Raw genomic sequence first — 13,765 nt, 5'->3', positions numbered from 1 at the left:
TTAGTGTTAAATGTCAAATTAACATTTTAGTCTCATTTTCTGCATGAATTAATCTTCAGAGCCAGTAAGATTAAGTAGATTGTTACGAAGATCATCCACTTTAACTCTGATATCAGACAACAAATTAATCTGGTGTGTTTTGTTTGTTTGTTATATTTGTGTCACCTAATGTTGAAAATGACCTCTTCTGTAGTTTTCTTGTGTTGCAGAGTGACATCAAGTTCATAATCATCGAGTCCATTGATTCTGAATATCCAAATACCAAAATATCTAATCAAAACCAATAATTTGTTATTATTATATAGCTATTATTTACAGAAACAATTATGAATGCACTAGAATAGACTTCAACTTTATTACATGTATTAGCTGGCTATAAAACCAACACCTTTAAAGAATAGACAGTTTGCACAACTGGCCTCAACAGAGCAGATTCTCTGCATCAGTAAAATGCTACTACTATTAGGTCATATCATTGAAATACATTAACTGCTCTTTAAAGATAAAGGTCACGCTAAAGTACAAAAGGGTGTTCTTCAACCAGATCCTGACAAGCCTGAGAGAAGGAAGCTCTGGAAATGCCTAAGCTGCTGTGAGACTCATTTAAAGAACACCATGTTGCTCAGTTAGCTGCAAGGCTTGGTGTTAGAAGCTTATCCTTATTAAAGCTGCAATAACACTGTCTTAACTTCTCAATTCTTTATTCACAAACAATGACATGAACATACATATTTTAAAAGAACGCCCCATTGTGCTTTACAAAGACAAAACAGCATAACATAGAAGAAATATTTAATTATTAAAATCACACAAACACACACAGAAACATCGTCTTTCTTCTTGAAGCTGTGTGAAAGACATTAATGAATCTACAGTATATATAATAAGGCCTTCAATTCCCTTTATGCTGATACATAGGATACAGACATTATTACTACAAAGAAAAAGAGTGAACCACTCTTTACCTGCACAGGTCTTCATCCCTCTCCATGCAGGGATGGATTAATGAACAGGCCTACCTGGCTCAGGTCCAGGTGGTTAGGTGGTCAGAGGCCTCTTTGAGGTTATTACACATTCTTTGTTGGAAAGTCAAAAAAGCTCAGTGAAAAGTAGGGGTGACCTGATCACATGTATTGCCCCTAACCATGTTTTGAGATAATTTTGTTTATTTTTCACAACATAATACGGTAGCACATTGCATTCAGCCCAACATTATAGTTTCACAGTTTGGGAAAGGTTTAGACAGCCTCTCTTATCTCTAGCAATAGTAAAATAATGAAGTTCAGGCTCAGTTGTAACCTAACAGCAACATATGGGAGTTACAGTATGGTTAACGACCAGAAAGTTGCTCAATGATATACAAAATGAGACAAATTATAACACAATTTGTCCACGTCTCCATGCCACGTCAAAGCTGTTTCTAGTGTGTTATGACTCATGTTTTACGTTTCTTTTCCTTAGTAGGTGGACAGTGACACCTGTTGTCAAGTCACTAAAATGACAAAACACACGACAAATACCATTAACAGAGGAAAATCCCATCCAGTGTACAGTACATAGTGCTGAATGAACCAAGTGGCTGCATGTTGACACACCAGTATGGTTTGAAATAGTAACCTAACACCACTGCACTCCAGATTTGTTCTGTTGCTCCAAGTCAAATTTGTTTTTTTGTTAAGCTTCTTTAAAATCATACACTTAAATGTATTTAATTCTATATTCACTTATTATCTCTATTTCAATATAAATCTTAATAGCAACAGCAAAACAGAAATACGTGACACACTTATGATCTATTTGCTAAATGATGATTCAAAAAATGATAAATAATAAACTACTTCAAATGGAGAAGACAGCTGAAGTTACACATTTTGTTTGTAGGTCCTGTGTTGTTCCTGAGGACTGTCAGATGGGAAAGATCTTAAGGCTGAAATAATTAGCCTAAAAGCATTACAACCTTTTTATCTGTTACATGAGAACTTTAAACCCTATTTTCTTAACGTCACTGTCCCTGTAGTTACTGATCTCTGCCTCTGGAGGGCAGCCTGAATCAGGAGCATGAAGGACCTTTTACTTGAAACTGCCCTGGTTGCACTTCCACAATTACAAGATGCCGAGAGAAAACAATATTTCATGTTAATATTTGTGTTACTAAAGATCAATATTTGAGCAACATGTCAGATTCTCATGAGATCAGATGCATACAAAGTGAGATTTGCACTAAATACTTCAGTCTTTCATTTCATTTGATTCTCATTTAGGGGAAAACTCAAGATCCAGGACTTGTTCCAGACTTTTCCCAGCTACACTGCTGTCAGAGGGCTTCACACAGTACCTCCACAGGGACACCAAGTGCCCTCTGCTTTGCTTCAACGGCCAGGAGCAAATCCTTGCGGGCCTGCCAGATACAAAGTTGTTTCATATACAAGTATGAATGTTACTGCACAAATAAACTACATAAACAGATTGAACATCATCATTTGTTCAGGAAGTAAATGAACTACTAACCTTGGAAATCTGAGCTTTTTTACATTGTAAGTTCTTGATGGTATTGTTACTGGAGTCAAGGTTTTGCTACAAACAAAAAACAAGTTTCTTTAGTCTCATACAAACAGTAGGACAATGTGCATTAAACATACACTGCAACTTACAAAAGGAGGATATACAACAGTACCTCAACTTTGTTTGTGACCCCACCGAGGGAAGTTTGGTCCACGTTAGAGGCAGAAAGCACCAAGTTCAGCTGAGCCTGTGTCTTCTCCAGACGGTCTGTCAGAGCGTTCAGCTGCCTTTCCAGCAGCTCGCTCTCCACACTCGCTCTCTGCTGCATCTTCTGAATATTCAGAGTGAACGTCTCGTACAGCTGGTCCCTTTCCAGCTGAAGCTGCGTCACATGTACACAGGAGCACATGTGCATGCGCAGAAACAGATGCAAGAACGTTCACATAAATACCCAAACGTACACAAAAAATATGGATCACATCCAGGGTGCAAATTAATCAAGATAGCATTCGACTTTACCTTGCTGAATTTCTGTTCCAGTGCCTCGTGTTCCCATTTTAGATCATTTAGCTGCTTTTTCTTGATCTTTTCACCGGAGTCCTGTCAAAAACAGTGCCACAGCTTAACATCGTGCCTTTGTAGTATGTAGTATGCGCCAAGTCAGTTACTGAGACACATGCTCAGAAGGCAGCACTTAAGGCACTGGTAGCAACAGATAGTAGTGCGCAATTTGCAACAGTAAACTCAGCTTAAAAAATCCACATAGACACCAACTCTTGTCATTCCTTTGTAGCTCAATTTTTTCTCTTTTTCAGCGTTTTCCTCCAAGGCTTTTGAGAGAAGCTTAGAGAGACGTTTGTTATCCTGCAAGACAGGGACCAGGTCCTTTTTCTTCTGCTCCTGTTTCATCGTCATGTCCTCTATTTGTTTCTAAGAAAAGCCAATAAAACATGATTGGATCAAAACAAGTGATTCAACAATTTGTCATACATAGTCAATGATTTTGAGTCACATTTCTACATTTTATATATTTTTTGAATCAGATATCAAAATTGATTATCAATCTTATGAAGAAATACATCATCTTGGAGGGTGTGATGGGCTTTTTCTCCCCATTTTATAGACTAAACACTTTTATCAATTAATTGTAAAAACTAATCAGTGGACTAACCTATAATGTAAACAATCACAAGTGGCATGCAAAACATCTCAAATACATTTGGTGTCAATTTGATACCTTGACGGAATCATTCACCATTTCCATATCCTCATGCATTTGCTTAACAAGTGCATCAGCGTCACTGAGAGCTTTGCAGTGGTCTTCATGAAGAGCGGCAATGTAGCTGTTCCAGTGATCCTCTCCCTCACTGAACTTGTTTTTCCTCATGTTGTCATGCTCTTGTAGCAGCAACTCCATCTTTTTTGCATACTTGGCTTTAATTTCTACACAAATAGCAACACAGTTATGGCTCCCGTTTTAGATTTGGATCGCATAGGGTGATGAATTCAACTTAAAATGTGATGAGTTATTTACCTGCGAGCTGCTTCTCCCAGGTGTCTCTTGTTTTAGACATTTCTTCATCATGTGTCTGTTGAGACGACAAACAAACTGGTGTTTGCAGCATTGATGCTAACTTGTTGAAAATACATCAGGTTAAAGAGAAACATTTAATCCACAGATCTTTAATTGTAGGGGAAATAATGATTAGGTGTGAACTACAAACCAGTTCAAGCTCCTTGACAATGTCTTCAATGTCGAGCTCCTGCAAGTCTACCTTGATGGCCTTCATTTCCTTATGAAGCTCATTATCTAATTGTTCTTGCTCTTTCTGCACAAGCTCAGTGGAGACCAAACCATCTGCTTTCAACTCAGAGATTGTGTTCTCCTTTTCACACAGGAGGTGCTTCATCTTCTGCTTATACACCTAGTGGGGAAAAATAAATCAAATGTGCAATATAAAATTAATTCAGCCATTAGATCTGTCCCTGGATAATCTATCCATGCCAGCGAATGTGCCAAAAGTCTGGTGAGCATTCCAATGGTTATGGGTAAGAGTGCAGGCAAGTATACAGGGTCATCTAAGTGGGCAACAGAAGGCGTCCCCAATACTTTTTTTTAACTTATCCTTTCCTTTTCCTTTTCATTTATCACTATATCTCCAAAATCCCAACTTTTCCCGAAAGTAACTAAAAACAGCCATCTTATATGTGGATGACAATATAGTTGTGACATTATCTGTAAAAGTAAAGAGATTAGAAATGTATTTCTCAATTTGTCGAGAAGCCTGTGATCCTGGAACTGATCTGAGAGCAGAATTATTATCTGTAATTTTGGGATATTATCTTTTCAGTATTCCATTATACCTGCTGAGAAACTGGGAAATGTGTCGGCTAAAGTTTCGCCATCATGACACCAATTTTTTGGTCTCAATCTGTGATTCACAACAAAATAGCATGTAAAGACCCCCTCCATTGAAAATCAAGTTTTAAACCTTGTTAACCTGTAAAAATCGTGTTTTTTATATTATGCAAGACATGTAATGAGCAAAATAACCAGTCAACACCATGGCTGAGCATTTCTGCTTTAGAACTGCTGTTTACCAAGCACAGTCTAAAAAAACAGATTCAGATAGCCAGGGTTTCATATGTCACAAACCTAAGGAACCAGTCCCATCAACGTGCGCGGTGGGGCATTCCATCTCATTAACATAACGTTGCTGGGAAACTAGCTGTACTCAGAAGAAGTCAGGTGTGCAAAGGATACACTATTTGTGTTCTCATTCAGTCAAAAGAGGTTGAATATATCACCTGCATTTGAAGGGCCTTTATAAGGGGGCAACCACATTACCTGTTCTGACATATTCTCAATTATTTACTCTATTTACTTGGGAAAGTGTAGCCTGTGAGTTTGGGTGTAGTATACCTGTGTATTAGACTTACCCTGATATCTACTTGGTGGCGGCGCTCATCCTCCTCTATGTCCTTATCTAAATTTTTCCGTTCAGCCTTCATCTCCTCTAGCTGTCTGTTTGTGATCTCCCAAAAGGTGTGGATCTTGTCCCTCTCCAGCTGAAAGTAGTTTCTCTCCTCCCTCTCTCGATCCAACTCCTCTCGAAGGCGCACAATGTGCTCTTCCAGCTGAAATTAAAATGTGTGTTCAGTGTGGGAATATTGGAAGCAGGCGATGTATATGTCTTCTGCGGCTCTGGAGAAAAAGTCTAAGAAAATTATTCCAGTGATGTCTTATAGGCCATCAGGGCATGAGCTAAGAGACTACAAATTTGTAACGAAAGTCTACATCAACAACTGGGTTGTTGGAGCTTAACTGTCATTATAACAGGCAGAGGAGCGCTAATGAAAAGTTGCTCCCAGAGTATCCAGTGTTTTGAGACCTTGACACATACCGGGAACCACAACTCAGGATGTCTCAGCCTATGCTGCATTTATTTTAACCATTCTTGTTTAAACTTGTCTCTTGGGGGCCCCCCAGCTGTATGGAAGTGAAATACAGACTTGATGAAATGCCCCTAGAGGAGGCAACCTTTCTTTCCTCCTGACATAAAATATCCAACCATCACTCCACACTTTCCAACACACATCACATTTAGCTCTGACCTGCTCCTTGGACATCTCCTCCTTGGTAAGGCCATCTATCAGTGTGGGCGTCCTTGCCTTTGCTGGCTTTTTACTTGAGCCTTTTTTTTTAGGCGGCTGGACAAAGGTCAATATAATAGGAAAAAAAACGTTAAAACTGCTTCCTACTGGCAACCTAGAGTGTTTCTTTAACATAGCATTTGTGGCAAAGTATCTAGCCCGGGTCTGAATGTAATGATAACAAATGAGAAGCACTTAATATCACGCAAATATGAAATTCACACACCAAGACACTGACCGACCTGCAGCTGCTAGGTAGCTAACAGCTAACGTTAGCTGTGTAACGTTTGTGTAGTTAGCTCAGTGAAGCCACAAAGTTGTCATCAACTAATTTAAAGAACGTTTGACTCACCATTGTATATACTGCGCAAATAACACGCAGACAGTCAGTGTTTCAATAGATTTGACGAGCTAGTATAAAATTAGCTCGCACTTGAACTCAGAGAAGTTCTTCCACTTTTATCTCAACACCGCTCTCAAACATGTGTTGCCATAGCAACACCAGCACGCTGTCAAATCTGAGACGTAACGAAGACATGGCCCGCCCTACTCGGCCTCTGATTCGTTTAGATTTAGGCATGAGGAATGTGATTGGTCAGGGCTACGGTAAGAATATCAGAGTAAGCCAATCAAATACAGAGTAGGGCGGGTCATACCTACAGCATCTCAGGAAAACACCACAAGGAGAGTGTTTCAACCAGTATCATTAGGGGAAAGACAAAGTGTGCATTTATTACAATACTTAAACTGGGATTGGTTTGAGGTTTACTAGACTATTTCTATTTTTTATTTTTCTCTTCCTCTAACATTTAAAATTCATGCATCTTTTGATGCATTTTATGTTTTGTTTTTTGTTTACATTCATTTTTGGATCATTTTGGCTGTATTAATGCATAAAGTACACATTTGGGCAAAGGTGTTTGTTTTCTTTTTTCTTTTAAATTTCAACCTCTGGTGAAAAAATTATGCTGTATGCACAGATTACACTGAAACACAGTTCTCACGGAAAAAATAATACAAAATCAAAAAAGTTCCCTTCATTCCTTACTGGAAGGCTGTAAAACATATTCACCTTTCTCCTTTTTCTGGAACAGCAGTAAAACCAACACTGCAAATATGTATGTATCAAATGATGTATAAATATAATTTTGCATATATTTTTCCTTATTCAAGTACCTCATGCCCTCACTCTGATGCTGTGCTTTTCAGTGTGTGCATGCAGTATTGAAGTGTCGTATTGGACTGCATGATATTGCAAGATGTTTATAATAGTTTGCTTCTGAATATATGAATGAGGTGGACACAAAATTCGAAATCATTTCTTTATTATTTGTTATAATCAAATAACTATGTAAAAACAGACAACTATGTACATTTCTGGATACAAAAAATATTTACTTTAGAAGTCTTAACACAGGAGTTCATGGTCAAACATTGAGCACAGGGATGTCAAAGAGGTCACAGAGGCCTTCACTCTCATCCAGATTACAAGCGTAATCCTGTTCAGATGGGGGCGGAGATAGGCGGAGGAGAGGAGAAAGAACTGAGAAGAAGAAGTAAACACATGATGAACACAAATACACTGCAAGTAACAGTATGTGATAGACATGAAGTCAGAAAATAAAATATGCTTACCTTCAGAGGTCAGTAGCTGTTTGATTAGATCAGCATTCATCAGTTCTACATGATAAGGGAAGATATACTTAATCATACATTCATATACAGTAAAACTTACATAAGAGTTTAATGAACATAAATAATTAAGAAACTCAAGAAACAACAAGGTCTCTACCCTTGGTGGGCTGTAGAAGTTCCTCCAGTTCTTTTGATAAAGTTCGCACTGGAAAAAAGATTTTTATAACGATCAATGTAAAAGCAGTCAGCACTGACAGAAACATGCACAAGGCAGGAACACATTATTGTATGAGCATATAAAAAATAACCAAAGATGCAGAGAAAAGACACCGCAAACCAGAAACCACTGATAATATACAACTGATAAACTGTTTTTATCAGTCACTGACGGAAGAGCTTGACGTCTGTGTTATCTCCAACTTAGTTCAGATAAGAAGCACTAGCCATGCTTTAATTTAACATTGCATTCACTTTTTTATTTGATTTAGTAAGTTAAATGCATATATGTCACACATCTCAAATTTTATACTGTCCAGTTTACTGACTCTGGTTTCAGTCTTAAGTGGTCAATGCAACAGCATGCTTTGCTTCTTTCAAAAGAAAGCAGTAAGTGTGACGTTTTGTTCTTCGTGACCTCTCAATTCAAGGCAAAGTCATTATCTCCGATCTAGAGTTTGGATCAATATGGCGAGGGGTCCAGCTGAAGCTAAAAGGGCGTGTGAGGTTTCTGCTTCAGTGGCTTATCAACAAAAACGCTCTTCAGAAACTGTACAAGCTAAAATACTCACATCCAGATGCCTCAGTTCTGTTCGACTCAGGGTTTCTAGCTGTTGATGACTCAAGACGCTGCATGTCCTCCATTGCCGTCCGGAGAAAACTGGGGCTATATCTGGTGTTAGCTGAAGGCTGACATGGTGTAAAACTGCTTTCTGTCACATCTGACGTGGACATGGCCAACTTGGCTTTTCGTAAAATGTCTTCAGGCGGTGGGACTGGCAGTACGACAGGAGCAGAGCTGACAGAGAGTTTGTTAAGAAGCACGACATCTATCGGCCCATTGATGCTTTTCAGGTGGATCTGGTACTTTGCCGGGCAGTTCTGGACCTGACAAAGATTTATGAACATAGTAAATCATCCTATAAGAAAGCCAAAGGACAAAGTAACTCAGGTTCAGGTCACTTACAGCTTTAGGAATGGGAACATCTAGCTGTGTACCAGATGGTGCCCGTACTGCTAAAAGAGTGTGGCCTGGAGAAAGAGGAGAGTGAACATTTTTGGTTAAAACACAATAATTTAGTCAAGTCTTTGCATATTTTAAGAAAAAGGAAATTAAGTTTGTTGTATTTATTTTGAACAAAATTTTGCTCTGTTAGCTGCTCTGGTGATGCAAGTGTCATTCTTAACTTCTACAGCAGTGTTTGTCCAGCTGTGTTGACATTACTCCAACTTAGAAAATACACTGACTCCCCAAAACATCAGCTGATTCTGAGCTGCAACCTAGTTTGATGAACTCTACATCTCTGCTATTCAGAGCTTAAAATTCTCCTGTAACACATTTCTTTGGAAAAATAAATCAATGAGGAATAAAGTATGTGGCTTGACACATTTCCGTTTAAAAAAATATTTGTTATAATCTTGGATCTCTGAACCTTCCATCATTGCAACTCAACAGGAGAAAAGATGGGGGGAGGAATGTGCTTAGAAGATATTTTTGAGCAGCACTAGGATGTCTTTCACTGCAATAGAAAAAGGAAAGACTGATTATACATTACCACTGAAGCAGTTGCAGATATCTTCATGATTTACATAAGTCAGAGTTGACTTGAGTTAAGGATCAATTTGATATATTGTGTTATTTTAAGGAGAAACCTCAAGGATTCTGTAGTGTGTAGCATGACAGAGATTTTTACAAGAATTACTTTTGCCAGAGAAAATACAACATCTGTGTCATCAAGGAATAAACCACAAGAGATCTGATAAAATCTGCATAAAATACTGTCCAACATTTCATTTTCAGTTTAAAGTTCATTCTTATAAACACATACATTTCTACGTTGTTTTCTATGTCTTTTGTTAAAAGGATATTTGCTGCAGTCTTCTGTTGTGTTCCTGATGCTCTGTTCAACCCAGAATTTCTGCTGGTCCAACATCTTTTCTCTCTGCTCCAAATCCTCCAGCTCAGACTTCAACTCCATTACTCTGTTGGATGACTCGTGTGCATTTGATCCAGGCATTGAACCCCTTATTAAGAAAAAAAACATATGTATGTTTGTAATGTAACATGTATGTAACATTTTTTAGACCACACATTCATATCAAATTTCAAGCACACAATGGAAGGTTAAAAACTTACTTCCACTTTACAATGCTTTTGGACATTTTCATAATCAGACCAATGCCCTCCAGCACATTTGTGATGTCGTAGATACGCCTTTTCTGCCCGACAGCCAGGATCCTGACAGCCTGAAAGAACACGCGTACAAAAAAACATTTATCCGCATATTATGATCTAGGTGTATCAGGGGATCAGCTTGCCAGAGGTACTGAAACATTTAGAGATCACTTACAGTGGATATTGAAAGTCCAAAACCCACTTTCAGAAACCAAATTAAGCACTTAAAGCAATCATAGGAATGCTCAGTTTTGATAACATAATGCTTTTGTTCCAAAGAAGGTTAAATGCACCTATTGACAGTGGCCTCAGACAACAGCTTCTGCAAGATGATTGAAATATAATGTTGCTTTGAAGTGTTCACCTAAATGTCACGTCAAATACAAATCTGAGGGCTTTAGTTCCTAGAAGAAGCTAGAAGCTAGGAAAAGTTCACTTTTAAGTTAGGTTAACTTTTTTCTCTCGGTCTCACATTTGGTAACATAACCAGAAATACTTATGTATAAACAATCACACATTTCTTATAAAGCATCCCAAAATAACACAAAAACAATTCGTATTCCCAGTACAAACAGTAAGCACCGACATTCATGGGAAATAAGATGAAGGATTTTATGTTAAATTCAATTTTTTTTTTTTATTGTCTGGAGTGTGTAGTCTTTGTCCAAGACATTAATCACATTTGAAGAGGAATGTAGAAGAGAATTTTTTTATTCATAGTGCACTCATGATAAAACATCTGCAGAGTTGTGTTCAGTGTTTGTTGTGCAGTGTGATTGACTGGTGTCAGCTCACTCACGTCTTTGAGGTCCAGCACACCGCCCTCAGCGTCTTGTAACAAGCGGACGAACCTCGTGGCGAGCAGGTTAAGGCTCCTCGTACTCCTGTGGCACTTGGGGTTCTGTTCTGGCACGGAGGTGTCCCTGTCTGGACTGTGTGGGCTTTCTTCAGGGTCCATTCTGCTGGACGTGAGAGGAGAACAAACATGGGAGCCTCCCTCAGTTAACAGCTGCCCAGAGCCTGCGTCTCACAACCATACAGGTTTAACTTCGACATACAATCTAGCCAAGGTTTGCTGTTCGGGTGTTCTTGTGTGAATTTACTTGGATTTGAATATATGATGTAAAAAACAACGTTCACCCCGGGTCGCTTCTCCCTGCCGCGGATTTATTGTGAAAAGTTTGTACCGGAAACACTAGCATTTTGTGTATCTTTTCAATCCTAGCTACACAGCTAATGTTAATTTTAAAAAAAAGCCTTGAAGTAATTGTTTAACTTTGGGCTGTTTGGAAAAATGCTAAAACATGCATACAAACAGACTATATACATGACCTCAATGCCACGCTTGATAAATGTGATGATATATTACTGTTACCTGGAGCGATGTAGGCAGCAGCGGTACGCAGAGTTCCTGACGAGGCTACCGAGCTAAAGCTAACGTTAGCAGTCCGGACGACGTCAACCGATGGTACTTTAACTTGAGAGTTTAGACGGACAGGTACATTTATCTTTAGTGTATTTTTAGGCTAAAGCCAATGTTTACGGTTCAGTCCAAACTTTACTGGTACTCCACCCCCCTACTGATATGAGGCGCGTGTTTTTTCCGGTAGTTGTTTATACCTGCCTTCACAATAAAAGTCCAAACTGACCAGAATAAAATCCTCTGGCACTAAAATTATACAACTTCACAAAAAGTAATCATGGAACAAGGATTAACCCAGTACTTTATTTAATATGTATTCCATATAAATCAAAGGTGCACTATGTGGTTTCGGGGAAGACATTTTAAGCAGTAGAGAAAGCTCTTCATCGACTGTTTTTGTAATGCCTGAAGAAACTAAATAAACAAACTCTCTTTGTTTTCATGACTGAATAAATTGAACAAACAATCCAACCCTAAAGGACAACACAATTTCATACTGTTTTACTTTGTTTATATTTGGCGGACCCTGCCACCTTTCTTGCTCTCAAGTTGTGTTCTGGAGGAGTTATTTTCCTCTGAGAACAGCTTGTTTATTCAGTTATGGAAAATATAAATATTTCTGAGTTTTGTATTATTACCTCTAATGTTGTAAATATTAAAATTCTGCCCCTTTAAGGATCAAACTAGTTTAATAACACTGAGCAGTCCATTTGCTATTATTTTGTCATTTTCAGAGAATGGCTGGATTGAATTTATGACTATCACACATTAATTATAACCCAAAAAAGTCTTAAAGGATTTTAAAAACATGTTAGCCCACAATTAAACCAATATACACAGCCTGTAAACTATCCAACAAGTGTTTGTTAATTTTATTTGTAGATTAATATTTGTAGACATTCACAGAAAAATACCAAGGGTATGACCTCACCGTCCCTCAGTGGTAGTTACAGCCAAAACTACTGTCCCCATGTGTGAAAACAATATAGTAAAATTACTCAGGGCACTGAAATTGCCAAAACCATGCAGCTGACTAGGCCTGCTTGAGGTCCAAGGCTGGCAGACTAGCTGTAGGGCAGTTGCCTGTTTGGCTCAGTTAGTAATCAGGGAAACTTCTCCTAAGCTCCTTAGCAAGTTTAATTCTGAAGAGCAAATATTTTTGTGCTACCTTGTTTTTTAAACTGCTATTAGTTTTCACACAATGTCATGCTTGTTTGGTTAAACAGACCCTTTCCACAGAAGACGTGTTGACGTGTCACAGTAGGAAAAGCACAGGTGTTAATAATAAATTAACGATGGATGAATCCATGCAGCTGCTTCAGTTTCAGCAGGGTCCTGTATTGCTCATGCTGCTCACTGTTTCACCAACGTGGCTTACTGGGACACTTGAATAGAACAGAGCCATTGTTAGTGTTATTAGTAACATCTGTCCTTTTCATACTATGACAAATCAAAATGTCTGCTGTGGAAAAAAGCCTATCCCCAGGCTCAGGGTGTCTATGTTTGGTAGTTGTTTGTAAAGAATGTATTATTTGTATTCCCTGTACACCAATAACATTAACTGCTATATAAATCTCCATTATATTGTGAATATGATTTCTCAGAGGATTGTGAATCACCTTATTTAGCCTATTTCTAACTTTCTCTTGCCATTTGTTTTTCCATTGAGGTTTTTTTTTTAGTTTTACTGACTTGTTTAGTGGAACTTGCAATCAAAGCAAATCAAATGTATTTATTGCCACAAATCACAGAGCCTCAGTGGGCTTGTTGTTCACTGTACATATTGTACAGTGAACCTGTACAATCTTCACTCCTATCTAGGAGTGTAGAGCCTTGATTCCAGTCGAGAAAATCTTAATGAAAAAAAAAACTTTTATCAGGAGGAACAAAAGATGGAGGAAAACTTGAAAGAGCCTCTAAACACCAGATTAGCCTGAAATCTGTATCACATGAATAACCTTAATACACATGTATATTTGATGGTGCAAGTAATTAACATACAACATAGGAAATTCTAATAATAATGTTTGTAAATGGGAAAAGATTGACCATGTCAATAAAAGAAATAAGAAAAGAATATATGCTTAATGGTTCAGTAAATCTTAATTTCAATATCAAACGATTGTGTAGGCTTTCAATCACACATCGATTGATTACAG

At 38.1% G+C, this 13,765-nt stretch overlaps 2 protein-coding genes across 3 annotated transcripts; both read right to left on the bottom strand.

Annotated features, from left to right (window-relative positions):
• Positions 1-2,314: 2,314 nt before the first annotated feature.
• Positions 2,315-6,174, bottom strand: drc4 (dynein regulatory complex subunit 4). The gene is made up of 10 exons (XM_073465047.1): positions 6,118-6,174; positions 5,443-5,640; positions 4,227-4,427; positions 4,037-4,091; positions 3,740-3,945; positions 3,277-3,432; positions 3,022-3,102; positions 2,675-2,884; positions 2,509-2,574; positions 2,315-2,398 (listed from the first exon to the last, which is right to left on the bottom strand). The coding sequence occupies exons 1-10, from the start codon at positions 6,130-6,132 to the stop codon at positions 2,315-2,317; spliced, it is 1,272 nt and encodes a 423-aa protein (XP_073321148.1). The 5' UTR covers positions 6,133-6,174.
• Positions 6,175-7,464: 1,290 nt separating this feature from the next.
• LOC140994619 (transcription factor E2F5-like) lies at positions 7,465-11,780 on the bottom strand. Of its 2 annotated transcripts, none has more exons than XM_073464346.1 (10): positions 11,559-11,780; positions 10,983-11,145; positions 10,145-10,254; positions 9,877-10,032; positions 9,564-9,607; positions 8,975-9,039; positions 8,580-8,895; positions 7,949-7,996; positions 7,792-7,836; positions 7,465-7,699 (listed from the first exon to the last, which is right to left on the bottom strand). In XM_073464346.1, the coding sequence occupies exons 2-10, from the start codon at positions 11,139-11,141 to the stop codon at positions 7,584-7,586; spliced, it is 1,059 nt and encodes a 352-aa protein (XP_073320447.1). In that variant the 5' UTR covers positions 11,142-11,145; positions 11,559-11,780; the 3' UTR covers positions 7,465-7,583. The 2 variants fall into 2 exon arrangements, with proteins under 2 accessions (XP_073320447.1, XP_073320446.1); XM_073464345.1 differs by having other exon boundaries at positions 10,983-11,142.
• Positions 11,781-13,765: the final 1,985 nt, after the last annotated feature.

The sequence above is a fragment of the Pagrus major genome, chromosome 4 (assembly GCF_040436345.1).
Source record: "Pagrus major chromosome 4, Pma_NU_1.0".
NCBI classification, from domain to species: Eukaryota; Metazoa; Chordata; class Actinopteri; order Spariformes; family Sparidae; genus Pagrus; species Pagrus major.
This window is presented reverse-complemented; position numbering and strand designations above follow the sequence as displayed.

Coding starts and splice junctions, on each gene's coding strand:
- drc4 (XM_073465047.1), bottom strand. Junction 4,092..4,226: donor TTGTCAAGGAGCTTGAACTG/GTTTGTAGTTCA, acceptor TCGTCTCAACAG/ACACATGATGAAGAAATGTC. Junction 2,575..2,674: donor GGGTCACAAACAAAGTTGAG/GTACTGTTGTAT, acceptor TTTTGTTTGTAG/CAAAACCTTGACTCCAGTAA.
- LOC140994619 (XM_073464346.1), bottom strand. CDS start 11,141: ATGGACCCTGAAGAAAGCCCACACAGTCCAGACAGGGACACCTCCGTG. Junction 10,255..10,982: donor GTGTGCTGGACCTCAAAGAC/GTGAGTGAGCTG, acceptor GTGTTCTTTCAG/GCTGTCAGGATCCTGGCTGT. Junction 10,033..10,144: donor AAAAGCATTGTAAAGTGGAA/GTAAGTTTTTAA, acceptor TTTCTTAATAAG/GGGTTCAATGCCTGGATCAA.